At 33.3% G+C, this 22,331-nt stretch overlaps 1 protein-coding gene across 1 annotated transcript; it reads left to right on the top strand.

Annotated features, from left to right (window-relative positions):
• Window positions 1-60: 60 nt before the first annotated feature.
• Window positions 61-11,362, top strand: LOC139482347 (elongator complex protein 4-like). Its single transcript, XM_071266200.1, has 10 exons — window positions 61-343; window positions 1,968-2,003; window positions 2,661-2,782; window positions 3,605-3,718; window positions 4,079-4,194; window positions 4,987-5,111; window positions 6,050-6,207; window positions 7,081-7,180; window positions 7,592-7,698; window positions 10,937-11,362. The coding sequence occupies exons 1-10, from the start codon at window positions 217-219 to the stop codon at window positions 11,051-11,053; spliced, it is 1,122 nt and encodes a 373-aa protein (XP_071122301.1). The 5' UTR covers window positions 61-216; the 3' UTR covers window positions 11,054-11,362.
• Window positions 11,363-22,331: the final 10,969 nt, after the last annotated feature.

The following is a 22,331-nucleotide window of genomic DNA, read 5'->3' on the forward strand; positions in this document are numbered from 1 at the left end:
AAGAGTTCCCCCAATTTTGTCCTCGAGTGTTTTCTTAATTTTGACCGAAAAAACCCGAGTAGCAATCAAGGGGACTTAATTTGAATTGGATGATTTCATAAAAATTGACACATGGTTTACAGTTAAAGATAATTTTTATAAAAGAGAAAAAAAATTGAAAAACAGTCGTCTACATAAACTATCTTTTGGTTTTCCATATATGTTTCTGTCAAAATCATGACATCAACAAGTTTTCAAAAGAAATCTAAAGCAAAAATACTTCAAATTCCTGGAGCAAAACCATCTTTGTACAACAACCAGTTGCTAATTTCAACAGGCATTCCTTCTTTAGATAGCATAATAGGTTAGATAATAAATAAAATGGAATGAGCTAATATATTAAGATCGAAAAATTATGGAGATATTATCATGGTTATGTCTCTCAGTGTCTGAAATTATATTACCATTTGTGCATGCAAGTTTAGAGTGGCCTCTGTGCCTTCGAGACATGACAGCCACACTTCCATTATGTCCAAAGGATGCATCGCCCATACCGCCATATCGTCCATACCCTTAAAAATGTATTGTCCATGGATACTTTATTTGTAACTGGAGATCAGGAGTCTTAGTATTTGAAACCACAGGGACTCGGTTAGCAGATTAAAATTTTGTAAATCAATGTTTTTAATTTATTTTCTATTATTTCCTGTCTATTTGCATTACTTTATTAACGTATTTAACGTTTCCATCACTATTTCTTTGTTTTCTGGCAATGTGCAGTTTACTATCCATATCCATATACTGAAAAAACCTAAAGGGATCTAAGTCGCCATCTTGAATTGCCTTCCCTACTTTAGATCAAAAATAATTAAAAATATTAATAAATTACTATATACCTTACAACAGCCCCCATTTTCTTCCGAAATTATTCTTCTATCACATGCATATTTTGATTTGTGGATTAACAGAACCCTTACGCAGTTTCAGTTGCATTCGTGTCAGAATATTCAAATTTCCCGGCGAAAAAACGTCATCAACGTATCATTTACTACAACAAATGGCATCAGTTCATTCAAATAACATACAATCTACAAAAGAGAATTGCATAATTAAAATATGAACAATACATACATATAATGCATGAACTGTTATATACTGAAGATTAATCTTCACATACATAAATACATGGTCTACACCCTTGTTGATAAATTTTCTGCACGACTTTAAATACAAACAGTACTTCTTACTCTAATGAATGTTATCACAATTAGCACGCTACCTGTATTCAAAATTTCATAGGCCTGTCGTACATAAATATATATATATAGCATAATACATTTACAGGTTAAAATAACCATATATACATATATATCACAATGCTTAATAAATAAAATTTATTCCAAAAAAAAAACTATGGACTTCATGTCTTCACATAGTGTTGACAATATCCCATGGAGGATATATCTTTTCAGGGTATGGCTTAAACATCCCATGGATGTTAAATGCTACTTTGGCCTCCGTGGCTGAGTTTTTTATGTTGAACTACTGTATCACTTACTAGTCAACACTGAGGTTGTGAGTTCCGATCATGCAGATGGCAGTTTCATTCAACTCCAATCTTCAAGTATAGTTATTTTTCCTAAGGAAGGTTAGTAGTTCTCACCAGGCACGCTGACTTCCTCTTAAAAAGTAAGCATTAACCAGTTAATGTTTAAATTATAAGATTGTCCAGATTTAATGTCAGACAAATAATATGTGCTCTTTGGTAGGGTTGTTGTCTCTGTGACAAATTCACAGTTTCCATTCTCTATTTTATCTAAAATTAAACTTCACAAGTATTTGAAGGGATTCATACTTGATTAGATAGTGAATCCTAATTATGAATTGAAATGGTGGTTTGTCTAATTATAGTTTGAATTAGGTATGACTTGAAATTGAATAAATGTATAATGTTTATAATTAAATGTGGAATTTGTTTTTGTTTTCAGGTGGAGGAGTTGCAGTAGGAACAGTCTTTTTACTTGGTACAGTATTTTTTCCATTAAGTAAATTTCTTTTCAGCATCACTCATTCATTTCACATAGCTCTACTACAAAAAGGTTGTTATGAGATAGATACTAGATAATCCATTAATGTACAGTTTCTAATAAACTGTACATGTAGAGCACAGCATATAAGTATTTTCAATAGTATTCATCCATTTAATTTAATTAGTATTTAGTAATTAGAGTAATCTACTGTACATCCAGACTAAGATTTTCTGATATTTTAAAAGTTACAGTCAGTTGAGTATGGAATAACCCCATCTGATATTGATGCATCTATATAAAAAATGATAAGATGTTATATAATTGCCAACAAGACTGCTCTCCACCACAGACCAAATGATGTCAAAACCCATACTGCATAGTAAGCTATAAAAAGTCCCTAAATGAAAAATGTTAAATGATTCAAAGGACAAAAGTACAAATCAATGAATGAAAAAGCAGATATGATATACAGCAACAAACAACAACCGCTGAATTACTGGCTCCTGACTTTAGACAGGTACATACTCTGTTGTTCTGTCAGTTTGTAATAAAAAAGTTGAACATTAGCTACTGTACTTTGTCTAAATATATGCTCTACCATCATCTGAAATATACAAATATCATAACACTCAATAAATTTTCTATTACCAGAGGAAGATGCGTATGGTAACTATGGCAGGTTAATGTTAAAGTATTTCTGTTCTGAAGCTGTGATGACAGGACATAGTTTGCATTTAACAAGTGCAGATAGAGACCCTCAGCAAATCCTTAAGGTAAGTATTTATACAGCTATATGTTGACTTGATTTCAGTTTATAAATTGTGTTAATTTCCTTAACTAAGATTACCAGTATATGAATTTGACTACTCTGTTCAATATAACAATGAGGAGATTTGTATGATTGCTAATGTGAAACCTAGGATATCCACCAGAGTACAAATGAAGTGAATATATGCAAGCATAGATCACTGTAAGGCCTAAGTTGGCTATAAATTACCAGAACATAAACAATGGATTCATGCTCATAAATGCTTCAGATCTTTCCTAAACTTTTGGTCTTAGGTGTACCTGATGAATGTTATTCCAAACACATATGCAACTACATGTATATCTTCATAAAAAATTATGATGCAATGTGTTTTGGGAAAAGCTATTGCAAATTTATTATATGATTTTGAAAAGATGTAAAAAAACATGGTAATTTTGATTGTTTTTGTAATGCTAATTTTTGAGGATAACACAGGGTTTGAAATTCATGCTTGTCCATATTCAACATATTTTACAAGGATTTGGTTACATTTTGAAATAGCCTGTAAATAGTAAAAGAAGTAAATTTGGTATGATTGCCAATGAGACAACTCTTCACAAGAGACCAAATGACACAGAAATTAACAACTATAGGTCACCATTGGGCCTTCAACAATGAGTAAAACACATACCACATAGTAAACTATAAAGAATTCGTGCATCCAATATGGTTAAATGTTGTTTTACAGAGTTTGGGGTTTAATAGGAAAATTTTCTTCTCTTTGTATTTAGTATTTGAGACTAGACCCAAAAGTCCACTGATAAACTTTATTGATGATATTTTTAAGGAGTTACCTGCTCCTATCATTGATGATCCAGGACCGCCACCAGAGGATGCCACCAACCAATCAGATGAACATATGAAAATAGCATGGAGATATCAACATCTTCCTAAATACCAGGTAAATTAAAAGGCAGCAAACCTTGGGCTTTTGAATTCAAATTCTTATTAATTATATAAAATAACAATATTTGTAGTGTTTTGTTTTTTATGTCAATTTCACTGTCAGATCTCAAGTTATGTCTCTTTTAAATTGTCAAATTTCTGAATTTCCCATATATTTATAAGCTGGGTTATCTGTGTCCCTTGGACACATTCTTCCTTTATTTTTAAACCAGAAGCTCAGAATCAAAATTAAGATGTGCCCATAATGAAAATCCTAATTTAAAACAAGTTTCAACAAGAACTTATTTCAAAATTAACTCAATATCCATATCATATCAAATTAACATAGATGCCACACTACTTTTGTTTATTTTAGTCAAACCCAACATCTATAAAGTTTGGACATTATTATGATTTAACAAAGACCATGGACCCTGAGTTGACTAACAGCATAGATCATTCTACAATATCTGAAGCAGATTTATGTACATGGTATGATAAAAAGCATCGACCATAATTTTCATCATACATAAAAAAAAATTAAAAAAGCTGTGATTGTTTAATTGTAGTGTGACATTAAGTGACAAATGAAATATGAAAATGTAGAGTTCAATTATTTTCATGGATACCAATTTTCATGATATTTCGACGATTCAAGATTTTTTTTCTATTTTCATTGATATTTGAAAATTTGTGATTTTACGAAAGTCTGCAAACAAGCCTATGGAAATGGGTATTTGGTTGAACATTTAAATTTGTGGTTCACTTGAACAAACCAAATCCTGGAAAATTGGTATCCCATAAATTTTAAAGAATCCCCAGTAAATGAATGTTATCCTACTTTGTATTAATCCCACACACTGAGCCAGATTTAAAGGTGCTAGTCCTAAAGGTCTGTAGGAAGTCACTAATATTGAGACATTTTCTAACTCAATGTGGCTCGAATTGTATTCATTACATACACTTGATTCACTAGTCAGGACAATTATCAACTTATGGAAATTTCTTGGTTTGATCTCCTCAAATGGTATTGCCCTTGGGTGAGATTACAGCGAAAGCAGTCCCTTTTGTTTTCAAAACCATAGATACTCTACAAATAACTTAGCTATTAAATGTTTCTATTTTCAAATAATTCCTTGTTTAAACAAGTAATTTCAATAACTTCTCATAAAGTGTAATTAAAACTACATACTTTTCTTTAATTTCTTAACATTGAATTATACAATGTATTGTAAACTTTAAAAATTCTATTGACTTTTTTATTAGAAGGATGTTTTATTTCAGTTCTTCATCGTCAATATCTATGAATGAAAAGTATGCCTTGCTGCTGGAGAAAATAAAACAAAAGATAGATGATGGCAAATTTTCAACAACTACACAACATGATAAAAGAAATATTCTTAGAATTGGTAAATTTGAAGCTTTCAGTTTTCAAGTTATAACAACAACACTTGCTGAAACGAATCAACTCCTTAAAAAAGTCTGAACAGAAATCTATAAATATAGATTCTGATCATGAAAATATGCACCATCTATTTTAATACCATACTTTATATTGGACTGACTTTGGGATTGTCTGATACCTAAACATAGAATTCTTTGTTTCTGCTTGTACTAGTTGGAGATGGCATATTACACATGTGTCCCTTGAAAGACTCACACCTTTTTAAATCACTAAACACTATATATAGTTTAATAAAGAATTGTAGCCAGGTGCTATATTATCCATTCTCTTGGTTCACCACATATAGGAGAGAAGGGATAAATTATAATCTCTCCTGCTTTAAATGTTTTGTCTGTTTAGTTTAGAAAATTAAACGGTGTACATTCAGCCGGGGATGGGCTTCAATATCGTTTTCTATCAGATTTTTAGGTAAAGACATTGACTTGATATCTAAATCTTCACAGGCTGATCACTACCTCTTTTGATACACAACATATAGTGCATTGACCATAACATTCTATACATACTATCTATGAACATTCCCCTCCAGAAACTTTTTGATGTATATGCTGAAGTATTCAAGGCACAAAATGATGTTTCAATTGTCAAAAAAATTACATAACTTTTGCAAGGTGCAGGAATCTAATATCTGTTCTAAAAATATGAATTATGTCATTATTAACCTCATCTTTATAAAATTTGGAGTTAACTTCCTTTGTCTAGAATAGCTGTTAAATCAGCACCAACCAATGCAATATTTAATTTTACTTCCCACTGATAAATTGAAGAAATCTTTACTTTACCGTTCAGTGCTTTTAAGCACTTTGATTTTTGTTATACCAGTACATAGTGATAGGCTTTTTGTCAGCCAATTGCTAATCTGGTGATTTTTTTCTGTTCCAGGTATTCATTCCCTTGGTTCACCACAGTGGGGAAAGAACGGAGGAATGAAGGGTGAAAACTTTGACTCCTCACTTCCCAGGTTTCTATATGGATGTCGAGCTTTACTTAGATCGGCCTTTGCTGTGATGATGATAACTGTTCCATCACATTTATTTCAGGTAAGCTATAAAGTTATTTGTACAAGAAAATTGTCATCCTTTTAATAATAAGTTTAAGACTTGAAAAAATGGCAATATAGAATAGTAAAATAGGGGTGAAAGATACCAAAGTGATGGCAAAACTCATAAGTGAAAGAGAAACTAACAAGTCTTGGCATAAAATGAAAAAAAAAAAGACAAATTAACATCTGTCTACAAAACAATACAAAGAAAATTATAGATTAGACTGAGTAACACAAACCACACTAAAAATATTTTATTTTATTAGACTTGATATAGCCATCATGGTCAAATAGAAAAATGTTGGGAAAAAAACAAATATACAAAACACAACACCAAAAATAAAAGATTTAGAAACAGGAACCCCACCAAAAACTAGGATTAAACTTGAGTGTTTTAAATAGGTAAACAGTTCCTACTCCTCCAGTGACACATGTTTTTTTGTAAGTAAAATTAAGGGCATAAGTCATAAATTAAGCTAGAAAAAAAAAAATTTTGTGACCAATCAAGGTCAACAATTCATGATGATGTCCTATAAACTCTTGAAGGGATGACTTCAACTGTACTTTAAGCATTCCTTAGTTCCTAAACTTCTTGTAATTAACAATTTTATATCAAGGAAATCCTAATAGGAAACACAAGTCCTGGCCTTGCGGTCATAAAACTTTCGAGCACAATTTTTGTACTCAGACTCAAGAATCAACCAATCAAAACGCTTGATTTCATGTTTCGAGCATGATTTTTGTGCTCTGAGCACTGAGCAAAGTTTTATGCCTTCAAGGCCAGGCCTTGCAATCATACAACTTACGAGCACAATAATTTACTGAAAATAAATGAATCAACAGTAAATAAATGAATACTTTGTTTTTACAGCCTGCATATGTTGGTAGACTAAGAAAATTATGTGATACAGTAATACAACTGGAAAGTTTTGCTGGTTCAGAAAAAAATCCTGCTTGTAAAGAATATCATGGTAAGTTGTTCTACGATTTCTTATCAGAAAGTTGGAAATAAAAATACCTTCTTAAAAATAGCATTTATTAATTGTTGTAAATTGAAAATTCTGAATTTTATGATGGTTTTGTAATTGCGAAAATATCGACAAGATCGGTTTTACAAAAAGAAAAACAGAAGAGCGAAAAAAAAAATATTCAGGGCTGTTCCAAAAATAAATATATGGGAGGGGGTAGTTGGATCTGCAGGCAATTTTTATTTTTTCCTACCATGGATAAATATTTAAATGATTATTTCCTATAATTGTTTTTTCTCAACTGACTTTTACCAATTACATGTAATAGAAGTGCCATCTGACCAATCTTTTTATCGACTCTACTTATATCTATATCACATGGAAGAAATCTAAGATCATATTTGTTTGTTTCAGGTTTGTTGAAAATTCACCAGTTACCACGACTCAACTCATTATTATGCCATATGCCAGACACATTAGATTTAGGGTTCAAACTTAGACGGAAAAAATTTACCATAGAGGTAAATTAAGTAAATATGTAGAAAGACAGACCATTTCACATATCCAAGCTTTTTATCAGGGATATTTATTATCATTTAAAACCTGTCAATTTCAGCGGTGTCGCTACTATTCAAGGGATGATATAGTCACATCACACACACAAAAACCCAGCCAAAACAAAAGGAAAGACAGGAGAAAAAAAAAATACCAAAAAGACATATATTAAAACTTTTTCTTGTTCAAAATATATAATTTTTACTAACAACTATTACTGTAAATTCAGAAATTATTGTCTGCATTTATTATTGCGATTTTGTCATTTTAGACTCAAATGCGATTTTAATTTTCATGATTTTGAGAAAAATCCTGTTTAATTCATATAAATAAAGGCAACAGTAGTATACCGCTGTTCAAAACTCATAAATCCATGGACAAAAAACAAAATCGGGATAACAAACTAAAACCGAGGGAAACGCATTAAATATAAGAGGAGAACAACGACATAAGGCCACACCAAATTAATTAATAGTTCTTTGAGATTTTACCCAAAATAAATGGGGCGAGCGAGCGAAATTTAAATTTATATTTTTAAATTCTTCGCATCAAATTTTGAAGAAATATGGAGCGAGCGATATTTTTTTTCTCTCAATTTTTATATCTTTTACCTAAAAAAAGCAACTGAATTTTCAACTCACTTAATTGAAAGGGGACATAATTTGATATAATTAAATTATCTCCCTTTTTATATGTATTTCAACTTTCTGCATTCTTTTTCATTTTGTTTTGTTGTTTGTATAATTAACACTGCACAAATATACACTTTTGAACATATTTTTTTATGCATGAACTTTATGTGGCTATCTGCGTTTAATATGCACTGCTTTCATCTGTAGTATATGCACCTTCTGGTCCTTAGACACCCTCTGTAGTATGCTAGCTAGCTTCTTGTAACATAACTGCATGATGTGTGTTTTGTGTTTATGCATATGGATCACTAACCAGTCAATCCAAGCACAGTGGAAACTGGGGGTTCTAGCTAGTGCTACTTTACAATTAAATATCAAGCATGAGTACCGAAAATGCATTAATTCCACTTGGTTTTGAATTTGATGCATCTTTAGTAGCAGTAGATCCATCATCAATTGTGAACTGCACATATTTAAAGTTTAGGTCATTACATATTGACCATACCATATTTTCGTCAGATATTTCGATACTAGAATCATCGAAACTGTTCGACCTACTTATTTGTATAGTTTTAATATTAATAATCTCACTTTGTGCATCGCTACATCGTTCAATGGCTTCTTGATATAGTTCCCTGAATGTCCGACATTTTGTTTGTGTTGTCGTATTTTTTAATATGTATGCCTTGTTGTTATTTTTGTCTGAATGTTTCACCACAGAAACAATCAGCACGTTTTCCATCTTTGCAACTTTTTTTATCAGAATCAAAAATATGCTTGACAAATGACAAACACTGCATATTTTCAATTGCTTAATTGATAAAGATTTTTTTTTAATACCGGAATCGAGTTCGTCGAAAATGCGGATTTATTTTCGACGTGCGGGAATTTTATTTTTATTTTTATTTTTTGGTTTTGGCAGGTGAGGTGCGGGAAATTTATTTTTATTTTTTTATTTTAATTTCGGCAATTTAGGTGCGGTTTTTCCAAAGAACTACTACTTAATTTTGTGTGGCCTAACACTAAAATGTAACACACATAGACAAAATCCCACGAGAATAACAAATATAACATATGTATATAACATCAAAACCAAATACATGAATATATAAAATATATAAAATATTTCAAAATGCGAGTTTAAATTATTGCGTTTACAACTCTGTCGCATTTTTTGCATTTTTTGCAATAATAAAAACTTGGCATTAATTTCTATACTGTATAAACATTAATTTTCGTGGGGTTAAAATTTGCACGTCAAAGTGAGCACTAAGGGAGCTACCATTTGATTTTTATGGGGGGGCTAGGATGAAAAATTTTGTCCTGCATTTTTTTTTTAGCTGTAATCTCTGTCCTGCCTTTTTATTTTTCACTCTGTTCGGTCCTGCCTTTTTTTTTTTAGTTTATCCTGACTTTTTTTTACCTAAATTGTCGTCCTGACTCTTTTTTTTGCAAGTGTCTCATCCTGCCTTTTTTTTTACTCAAAACTCCTGTCCTGCCTATTTTTTGTAAATTTCATCCTAGCCCCCCCCCCCCCATAAAAATCAAATGGTAGCTCCCTAATCAAGTGTTGTAACCTGCACACACTAATTGGCTGTTACACACCTTTGATGTTTTATCCAAGGACAATGATTGTAGAGTAAATGTATTACAACTTGAGGGCATTACAGACGCATTAGACTGTTAAATGACATTGATTGACAGTTCTTGGTGATTATTAATTACTGTACAAACAAAGGATTAGGATTATCATCTGACTTAAAGAAAACCTTTGAATATCGATTTCTAATCAATTAACCTATTTATTTTATTGTCTGCATTTATGTTCATCAATTATATAATGTCAATAAGATTTAGTCAGATCATAAAATAATGTAAATCTACAGTTAAATTTTAGTTGGGGTTTTAATTTCGTGGATAAGAATATCCACGAAATAAATGAAATTAAATCCCCCACGAAAATTTGTGCTTTTACAGTATTTACAGTACTTAATCTATTAAAGGATATGGGACATGCTGCCTTTAGAATTAATTGAGTTATAAGCTGTAACATGTACAAAGAACAAAGAACCATAGAATATAATTAGACTATGGAATTGGTTATTGTTAGTCGAGGAATGAATATCTGTGTTTAAAACTCAGATTTTCACTCTGAAAAGCTGTATCACAAAAGGCCATTAAGATATGCAGAAACTGTGCATTTTTTTTTTTATATCACATGGTTTCTTGAATCTCAACAACATGCTGTTTATTCATTATTTATTTTTTGGATAAAAATTCTGGTGTTTTTTGGAGTACAGGTGAATCAAAAAATCCAATTTCAATGCAGTGCAAATATTATGAAGGCTTGTATACAGATTTTGTCAAATCAATGTAATCAAATATTATTGAAAATATCAATTTTCTCCAATCCATGAAAATTGGTACCCACGAAAAATTCAAATCCACAGTTTGTGAGATGGCTCCACTTTCAAAATGAGCAATTTCTCATAAATAAAGACAAGTGATTTAGTAATTGTTGATGGATTATAATTCTGATTTTATTATTACTTAATTTTATTTCTTTTAAAAGAAACTTCACCTTCCTCCAGAGCTATCAGAAACAGCCAGTAGACCTCAAGAAGATCCAGTGTACAAAAAATCTCCAGCAGGATGTGGTTCCACAGGCAAAAGTAAAATAGACTTCTGATTTAACTGTCCATAGGATTGGTGCTAAACCCACATGGATAAACTTGAGTCTGCTTAAAGACAAAACTTGTGATATGATTTGTCATCTGGAATGACAGTTTTCTGGAATGACAGTTTTAATTATTATAGAAAATCTAGCAACTCTGGATTTACCATTTACCAGTACTCAGTTTAGGTGCTAGAAATGGTGGCTATTGGATGGTATTGTGTTCCATCATTTGTTTAGATAATAAAAGACATCATGACTGAAACTGTTTAGTTTATAAAAAACAAAGCAGTACACAATTAAATGGTTTATTTATTGAAAGGACAGGTTGTTGAGATTTTATTTATTTTATTCATTTATTCCCTTCCACAAATATGACATTAACAGGGGCTGCTTTAGTAAGGAACTACAATGTATGGTTAATACATATTTTTACAGGTCCTAACTCTAATGTTGCCATGGTGCTCCCTTTTTAAATTCCTGGATCCACATCTGATAAAGCACTAGACAATCTTGTTTTGTATAAAAGTTGTAAAAGTTTGTGTAAATAAATAAAATGATTCTTTATATCTTTGAGGGAAAAACAAATTCCATAGAGAACAGTGACAAAAAATAGGTTGTTCCTATTTAGATTAAGTAAAAGTTTATCTTCCAACACAAAAAAGGAATTACCATAATCTTTTGTTGTTGTTGTTTTCATGCATTGATTGAATCATTATTGTTTGCTTAGTAAATATAAAAATTAGGAGATTTAGTATGATTGCAAATGAGACATTTATCCACCAAAGATTAAGTGAAGTGGATGAAAACAACTATAGGCCTGGTACAGCCTTCAACAACGAGAAACACCCATACTGTATAGTCCGCTGTAAAAGGCCCTGACATTAAAAATATGAAACAACTCAATTGAGAAAGTGTTCTCCCAAGATATTTCATTTAGCTATTGGTAAAAAAGGAAATTCAAAATACCATCATGTTTCTAAAAATTACAGCATCACATCCATAACACAATCTATAAAAAAAAATCAATTCAGATAGCATCACATTACCATGATGCTAAAAGGTCCTGGGGACAACTTTAGAAAATTAGCAGCCAAATTATCATAAAACAATTTGCAAAAAAAACAAATATGACAGACTTGAACCAACAACCACCACAGGACTGGACTACAGGCTCCCAACTTGGGACAGGCAAATACAGATGTGACAGATTAAACTAGTTTTCTGTGACTAAACCCTCTCCCTAACCTTGGACAGTAATGTAAGTCAGTTATAAAATGCTGAACTCGTCAGATCAATGCAAAGCAGAAAACATCTGACGAAGATGCAGACCGGACCTGGCAGGGTATCTAAATCAGACTACAAAAAAAATCTAAGTACAGATCTGAGAGAACTCTCAGTAACTGACAGCCAGTTCAAATCGGATAACAACATAATCTAAGTACAGATCTGAGAGAACTCTCAGTAACTGACAGCCAGTTCAAATCCGATAACAACATAATCTAAGAACAGATCTGAGAGAACTCGCAGTAACTGACACCCAGTTCAAATCCGATAACAACATAATCTAAGAACAGATCTGAGAGAACTCTCAGTAACTGACAGCCAGTTCAAATCCGATAACAACATAATCTAAGAACAGATCTGAGAGAACTCTCAGTAACTGACACCCAGTTCAAATCCGATAACAACATAATCTAAGAACAGATCTGAGAGAACTCGCAGTAACTGACACCCAGTTCAAATCCGATAACAACATAATCTAAGTACAGATCTGAGAGAACTCTCAGTAACTGACAGCCAGTTCAAATCCGATAACAACATAATCTAAGTACAGATCTGAGAGAACTCTCAGTAACTGACAGCCAGTTCAAATCCGATAACAACATAATCTAAGAACAGATCTGAGAGAACTCGCAGTAACTGACACCAAGTTCAAATCCGATAACAACATAATCTAAGAACAGATCTGAGAGAACTCTCAGTAACTGACAGCCAGTTCAAATCCGATAACAACATAATCTAAGTACAGATCTGAGAGAACTCTCAGTAACTGACAGCCAGTTCAAATCCGATAACAACATAATCTAAGTACAGATCTGAGAGAACTCTCAGTAACTGACAGCCAGTTCAAATCCGATAACAACATAATCTAAGTACAGATCTGAGAGAACTCTCAGTAACTGACAGCCAGTTCAAATCCGATAACAACATAATCTAAGAACAGATCTGAGAGAACTCGCAGTAACTGACACCAAGTTCAAATCCGATAACAACATAATCTAAGAACAGATCTGAGAGAACTCTCAGTAACTGACAGCCAGTTCAAATCCGATAACAACATAATCTAAGTACAGATCTGAGAGAACTCTCAGTAACTGACAGCCAGTTCAAATCCGATAACAACATAATCTAAGTACAGATCTGAGAGAACTCTCAGTAACTGACAGCCAGTTCAAATCCGATAACAACATAATCTAAGAACAGATCTGAGAGAACTCGCAGTAACTGACACCCAGTTCAAATCCGATAACAACATAATCTAAGAACAGATCTGAGAGGACTCTCAGTAACTGACAGCCAGTTCAAATCCGATAACAACATAAGCTAAGTACAGATCTGAGAGAACTCTCAGTAACTGACAGCCAGTTCAAATCCGATAACAACATAATCTAAGTACAGATCTGAGAGAACTCTCAGTAACTGACAGCCAGTTCAAATCCGATAACAACATAATCTAAGTACAGATCTGAGAGAACTCTCAGTAACTGACAGCCAGTTCAAATCCGATAACAACATAATCTAAGAACAGATCTGAGAGAACTCTCAGTAACTGACAGCCAGTTCAAATCCGATAACAACATAATCTAAGTACAGATCTGAGAGAACTCTCAGTAACTGACAGCCAGTTCAAATCCGATAACAACATAATCTAAGTACAGATCTGAGAGAACTCTCAGTAACTGACAGCCAGTTCAAATCCGATAACAACATAATCTAAGTACAGATCTGAGAGAACTCTCAGTAACTGACAGCCAGTTCAAATCCGATAACAACATAATCTAAGAACAGATCTGAGAGAACTCGCAGTATCTGACACCCAGTTCAAATCCGATAACAACATAATCTAAGAACAGATCTGAGAGAACTCTCAGTAACTGACAGCCAGTTCAAATCCGATAACAACATAATCTAAGTACAGATCTGAGAGAACTCGCAGTAACTGACACCCAGTTCAAATCCGATAACAACATAATCTAAGTACAGATCTGAGAGAACTCTCAGTAACTGACAGCCAGTTCAAATCCGATAACAACATAATCTAAGTACAGATCTGAGAGAACTCTCAGTAACTGACAGCCAGTTCAAATCCGATAACAACATAATCTAAGAACAGATCTGAGAGAACTCGCAGTAACTGACACCCAGTTCAAATCCGATAACAACATAATCTAAGAACAGATCTGAGAGAACTCTCAGTAACTGACAGCCAGTTCAAATCCGATAACAACATAATCTAAGTACAGATCTGAGAGAACTCTCAGTAACTGACAGCCAGTTCAAATCCGATAACAACATAATCTAAGTACAGATCTGAGAGAACTCTCAGTAACTGACAGCCAGTTCAAATCCGATAACAACATAATCTAAGTACAGATCTGAGAGAACTCTCAGTAACTGACAGCCAGTTCAAATCCGATAACAACATAATCTAAGAACAGATCTGAGAGAACTCTCAGTAACTGACACCCAGTTCAAATCCGATAACAACATAATCTAAGAACAGATCTGAGAGAACTCTCAGTAACTGACAGCCAGTTCAAATCCGATAACAACATCATCTAAGTACAGATCTGAGAGAACTCTCAGTAACTGACAGCCAGTTCAAATCCGATAACAACATAATCTAAGTACAGATCTGAGAGAACTCTCAGTAACTGACAGCCAGTTCAAATCCGATAACAACATAATCTAAGAACAGATCTGAGAGAACTCTCAGTAACTGACAGCCAGTTCAAATCCGATAACAACATAATCTAAGTACAGATCTGAGAGAACTCTCAGTAACTGACAGCCAGTTCAAATCCGATAACAACATAATCTAAGTACAGATCTGAGAGAACTCTCAGTAACTGACAGCCAGTTCAAATCCGATAACAACATAATCTAAGTACAGATCTGAGAGAACTCTCAGTAACTGACAGCCAGTTCAAATCCGATAACAACATAATCTAAGAACAGATCTGAGAGAACTCGCAGTAACTGACACCCAGTTCAAATCCGATAACAACATAATCTAAGAACAGATCTGAGAGAACTCTCAGTAACTGACAGCCAGTTCAAATCGGATAACAACATAATCTAAGTACAGATCTGAGAGAACTCTCAGTAACTGACAGCCAGTTCAAATCGGATAACAACATAATCTAAGTACAGATCTGAGAGAACTCTCAGTAACTGACAGCCAGTTCAAATCCGATAACAACATAATCTAAGAACAGATCTGAGAGAACTCTCAGTAACTGACAGCCAGTTCAAATCGGATAACAACATAATCTAAGTACAGATCTGAGAGAACTCTCAGTAACTGACACCCAGTTCAAATCCGATAACAACATAATCTAAGTACAGATCTGAGAGAACTCTCAGTAACTGACAGCCAGTTCAAATCCGATAACAACATAACCTAAGAACAGATCTGAGAGAACTCTCAGTAACTGACAGCCAGTTCAAATCCGATAACAACATCATCTAAGTACAGATCTGAGAGAACTCTCAGTAACTGACAGCCAGTTCAAATCCGATAACAACATAATCTAAGTACAGATCTGAGAGAACTCTCAGTAACTGACAGCCAGTTCAAATCCGATAACAACATAATCTAAGAACAGATCTGAGAGAACTCGCAGTAACTGACACCCAGTTCAAATCCGATAACAACATAATCTAAGTACAGATCTGAGAGAACTCTCAGTAACTGACAGCCAGTTCAAATCCGATAACAACATAATCTAAGTACAGATCTGAGAGAACTCTCAGTAACTGACACCCAGTTCAAATCCGATAACAACATAATCTAAGTACAGATCTGAGAGAACTCTCAGTAACTGACAGCCAGTTCAAATCCGATAACAACATAACCTAAGAACAGATCTGAGAGAACTCTCAGTAACTGACAGCCAGTTCAAATCCGATAACAACATAATCTAAGTACAGATCTGAGAGAACTCTCAGTAACTGACAGCCAGTTCAAATCCGATAACAACATAATCTAAGTACAGATCTGAGAGAACTCTCAGTAACTGACAGCCAGTTCAAATCCGATAACAACATAATCTAAGAACAGATTTGAGAGAACTCGCAGTAACTGACAGCCAGTTCAAATCCGATAACAACATAATCTAAGTACAGATCTGAGAGAACTCTCAGTAACTGACAGCCAGTTCAAATCCGATAACAACATAATCTAAGTACAGATCTGAGAGAACTCGCAGTAACTGACAGCCAGTTCAAATCCGATAACAACATAATCTAAGTACAGATCTGAGAGAACTCGCAGTAACTGACAGCCAGTTCAAATCCAATAACAACTGATTAACAAATAAAGTTTGATTATACTAAGTGTTTTAAAATGATTTTTCAAGATAACACACCATTTGGTAATTGTCAATCATTGGAGTGACAGATTTATTTGAAAACTATTAATTATATTTGATTATAATTAAAAAATAAATATAACATCATTACTAATTACATCATAAAGGTTCCTGGATCAATTCCCGTCTGGGAAGAAAATTTCAGGGACTGAATTTTTCGGCTCTCCTTTGACACCATTTGCAAGTATGGTCTTAAGGAAAGATGATAGTCCGTCGGAAGGGGACGATAAATTGCTGACCTGTGTTAAGAGAGAGCCATATCTCTTGCACGTAAAAGACACCCTTGTAGATTACGAAAAAGAGCAGGCTAATGCCACTACAATTGAGGCAGCACTCTCACCTGCAAAATGGAAAGGGATTAGTATAAGTTGCAAAAACTTGTTTCCCAATCCACTATAAATAAATATGTTTAAACAAAGAAGTATTTCATCAAAAAAATAATTCTTGGGGTTCTTTGATATGCTGATCTAGCAATGTACATAGATTTTGGATATTGGACAATATTGAATAGGTAAATGTCAAATTTCAAATTTTTCAGTTCTTCGACCATATTTATTTTGTGTCCCAAACCCATACTGTATCAAATATTCAATCACAATCTAAATTCAGAGCTGTTTTAAGCTTAAATGGTGCGTCTATACTTGCTCAAATGTTCAGGGTTCGACATCTGCAGGAAAATTCTGTTTGCTGTCTCTCTGACAGCCTCTTGTTGAGTGTTGTGTTGAAAATTGTAGGAGCTAGGTTAACAAATGTACAAACCAAAATTGATCAGTATGACAAGATGTATCTTCCCTGACAATTGTAGAAAGTCTGTCAACCGGTTTTGAAGTTATTTAATATTGCCCTTAAAACATTTATTCTTCTTCTTTATTTGTTTGGCTGTTATATGTTACATGCAAATATACAGGAACTATGTTAAAAGTGTTATTTCAACAGTGATCAGCCAGATGATAACTATAAACCCCAGGCTAACATTTTTAGAAACCTCTTACATTTTTTAAAACTTATTTCCAATGTTATCAGTTAGGTGTTTTAGGGTTATTGCCCCTTAATTTTTATTCCATTTTTTTTTTAGTTTTGACTGTCATCTTAAAAGTAATAGAGTAAGGTTAAACCTGTAAATTTCATAAATGAACAGCAGCAATAGACTCTTTTATTTCACAATTAGTTATTAAATATTATAACTAAGGTGTTGTACCGGCAGACAAAGCCCGGTCCCCAACATGACCGCCTTTGTTTTTAAATCACATATAACATTAATTTTTTGATTAGAAATACGTATTTACAATTCACTTGGATAGTACACTTACTAAAGAGGATCGAATACATCAGTCTTTAGTTTTCTATATTGTTTTTTGTGTACTATTATTTGTCTGTTTGTCCTTTTCATTTTTAGCCATGGCGTTGTCAGTTTATTTTCGATTTATGAGTGCGACTGTTCCTCTTGTATCTATTGCCCCTCTTTTTAACAATCGTAGTTCTGTTCGTTGCTCCTTTTTAAATTTTTAACCACAGATGAAAAACAAGATGCTCTGTCGCTAAAGTGGATACCATAATTTACATAAACTGTTCTGTTTTCGTTATACATTTGGCAGATTTATTTAATTTGTTTTTCAATAGATTTTCAGCATTCCTATTGGAACCAACAGTGCTCCTCTTCGTAACGACTTGTTCTTTTATTCATACGGACCTACTTTAGAAACGCAACACTAGATTATTCTTTATTTTTGTAAACAAACTCGTGAACAGAAAGATCTTTCATTACTTCAATGTTTTATAAAAAAAAATGCCATGTCGAAAGTTGAATTGATTACGTCATTTTCGACGTTCAAATATAGTGGCATACACTGAAACCCTGGCACCCCATTACCAATTAACTTGTAACCGTCAAAAGCAATGACTGCTTGTATCAAACGAACGAAATGATTATCAGAAAGGTCAACCACTTCTGTTCGGCACGTTTTTTGTTCCGTTTTTTCCATTCGTAACAACGGGTTTTGGCAATTCTGCGGTTGAAACTTGAAGGCTTAAAATGTTTTTCTGCAGTCGATTATTTGGCAGTTCAGTTAATAAGAACATTCATGGCATAAATCTGTGCAAAATGACATTCATCAATGTGATTAGCAGTTGACGTTGCGGCCGTAGGTTTGTCTCGCAAATGACATTGCATGCGTAATCGAATTCTATTGTCACTTCATGTTGATCTGATCATTGAAAGTCTTCAACAAATCCTTTCTACCGGTATCATTGTCAAAAGGACAGTAAGACGAGTTTCTGACGTCAAATTGTCTGGTTGCAGCACGTTCACGTTTCATGTCAAATGGTAGTAAAAATTTGTTTTCATCCCTTTAATCAACCATATACAATCAACAAAACCGTGTCTTAGATTTTTGATATATTCCTCCAGTAAGAAGATATATTGATTTAACTGCTGGGTTCCAAACCTCATTTCATCTTTCATCTTTGAAGACCTATAAATTCATTTAGAAACAAATTATCCAAAAACTGGGACACGGTATTGTAGAAAATACACCCTTTAATCATATATATCAAAGTCAGGCCAAAGGGGGTAATCATTAAGTTTCTATTTTCATTTTTTCCTTACAATTCTCATGAAAAATTGTTCTGAGAAATGACCTAAAAACTGAATTTCCCCCTTAGAACCCCTATAAAGACAATATAAATACAAAAATTCCACTGGGAACACCCCAGGAGTGTTCTGATACCATTACTATATCAATAGAACCACACACTTTGTGTCTTTGATGCTCTAATGCTGTAAATTTTGCATTACATGTGATCTGTCCAACACTAACTTGGCATTTGGCGGGAGTCTGACGTCACAGATTTGACCAACATCTGTGATGTAGTTATTAAATATAGACAAAGCTCCGCCTCTTTCCAGACAGTCTTAAGATAAGAGAATAACAAGATTGACCAGCTGCATATAATCAATGTTTAACATCATTATTCTCTATATATAAAGAATAACTTTCATTTGAATTTAAAAAAAAAGAAAGAAATAAACTGTCTGAAATAAGCTAGAACATTAAAAGTGTGCATCAAAAAACATGTTCATAAAAAGATCAAGAGTTAGACCACACTCTTCTTGAAAATCCAACACATAAACTGAAAATTAGTTAAAATGCATAAAACTGTATTTAAATGAATAAGACCAAAGAGAAGATATTTATACAGACAGTCAGAGGCTTTTAAAAATACTTTCCCACTCTTTACCATATATTAATTTTATTTCATTTTTTGTAGATTTTTTCAATTTAGATTTTTTCTTCCTCTTTGTTCACTTCCATGTTATATAAATTATTTTTGTTGCAAAACAATAAGATAAGACTACAATATTTATCTATTGGTCAGGGATTAACAGCTGGACACTGGTATCAACAGATGATTGACATATAAGCCCCTCCCAAATGCCTATATATTTAGATTAATTACCATGTGCTTTTATTTGCATAAGTTCATTATCAATTTACTCCCTGTTGTGATGTGATAATGACTGGAATTTTTACTAGCCTGGGGTCCTGGCTACTGATTAGCTCCGCTACATGTTATTGCTGTTTACAGTTTATCTCTATCTATAATATAATTCAAGATAATAAACAAAAACTGCACAATTTCCTTAAAATTACCAATGGGCAGCAACCCAACAACCAGTTGTCCGATCGATCTGAAAATTTCAGGGCAGACCTGATAAACAATCAAACCTCGTCAGATTTGTTCTAAATGCTTTGGTTTTTGCGTTATAAGCCCAAAATTGCATTTTACGCCTATGTTCTATTTTTAGCCATGGCGGCCATCTTGGTTGGATGGCCGGGTCACCGGACACAATTTTTAAACTAAACATCCCAAAGATGATTGTTGCCAAGTTCGGTTAAATTTGGCCCAGTAGTTTCAGAGTTGAAGATTTTTGTAAAAGATTAATAAGATTTACGAAAAATGGTTAAAAATTGACTATAAAGGGCAATAAGTCCTAAAGGGGTCAACTGACCATTTTAGTCTTGTTGACTTATTTGTAAATCTTACTTTGCTGAACATTATTGCTGTTTACAGTTTATCTCTATCTATAATAATATTCAAGATAATAACCAAAAACAGCAAACTTTCCTTAATAAAATGACCAATTCAGGGGCAGCAACCCAACAACGGGTTGTCCAATTCATCTGAAATTTTCAGGGCAGATAGATCTTGACCTGATAATCAATTTAACCCCAAGTCAGATTTGCTCTAAATGCTTTGGTTTTTGGGTTAAAAGTCAAAAACTGCATTTTACCCCTATGTTCTATTTTTAGCCATGGTGGCCAGGTCATCGGACTTATTTTTTAAACTAGATACCCCAAGGATGATTGTGGCCAAGTTTGGTAAAAAATTTGGCCCAGTAGTTTCAGAGAAGATTTTTGTAAAAGTTTACGGACGACGGACGCCAAGTGATGAGAAAAGCTCACTTGACCTTTCAGGTCAGGTGAGCTAAAAATGGAAAGTAGTTTTAAAAGGATTAAACATGATTGGGAAACAAAATGAGTGTTGCGTTTTTAAGTCAGTCAGTATATTTTACCGTCTTTGGGCCAGTTTTACTTTCTTGTCAGATTTCCAATCGTTTTTCAAACTGTGGTTTGTGCACACATCAAATTAGTTTAAAACTTGTCTTCCGGTTGACATTTCACCATCCCAGTAGTCAGCGCTTTTCAACTGACATGAAATATAATTAATCTGTTCATTTTCTGTAAACTTACGGTTTATAGAATACTGAATTGTTCAAAACACTTTGTTTTGATGTTGACAAGTCCCCATTATACATTATCATTGCCTTATTTTCTCTTTCAAATCAGTTCTAATGCTCTTTTAATATTAGGATGTCAGTTTCAATCAGTGTATCAAATTACATGACCCAATGATTGATACCTGTACAATGCATGATTTGAAAGATTTGTTTAAATGTCTAAATCTGTGTTGGTTTGAATGTTGTGTAATATCTTATTAATTGCTGTTCTTTCCAGGTAATATACAGTACGCACACTAAATGTCTCGTCTGTTTTTCAATATGATAAAGGTTTTACTGCAACTATAACTTAAATTCAACATGTTCAAAGATCTGTGACAATTCAGATAAATACTGTCAGACAGATTTGTACACCTAACAGTTATAACATACGTCAAATGTGGTCGACCTTTTTCTTAAAATATTTGAAAACAAGAATGTGTCCTCTGTACACTAATGCCCCATCTGCACCATTATTTTCTATGATCAGTGGACCGTGAAAATGGGGTAAAATCTCTAATTAGGCATTAAAATCCTAAAGATCATATCATAAAGAACATGTGTACTAAGTTTCAAGTTGATTGGACTTCCAACTTAATCAAATACTACCTCAACCAAAAACTTTGACCTGAAGCAGGACAGACAAACCAACGGACGAACGAACAAATGGACACACAGACCAGAAAACATAATGCCCATGATTGGGGCATTAAAAGACAAAAACACAAAAACTTAACATTGACCAATGAACCCTGATGAGGTCAAGGTCAGATAAAATTTGCCAGACTGAGATGTACCCACCTAGCAATGCACTGAACCATAAAAGGAAGATATACATGTATGACAGATGAAGTATCTT

This window comes from Mytilus edulis, chromosome 7 (genome assembly GCF_963676685.1).
Source record: "Mytilus edulis chromosome 7, xbMytEdul2.2, whole genome shotgun sequence".
In the NCBI taxonomy this organism is placed as follows: Eukaryota; Metazoa; Mollusca; class Bivalvia; order Mytilida; family Mytilidae; genus Mytilus; species Mytilus edulis.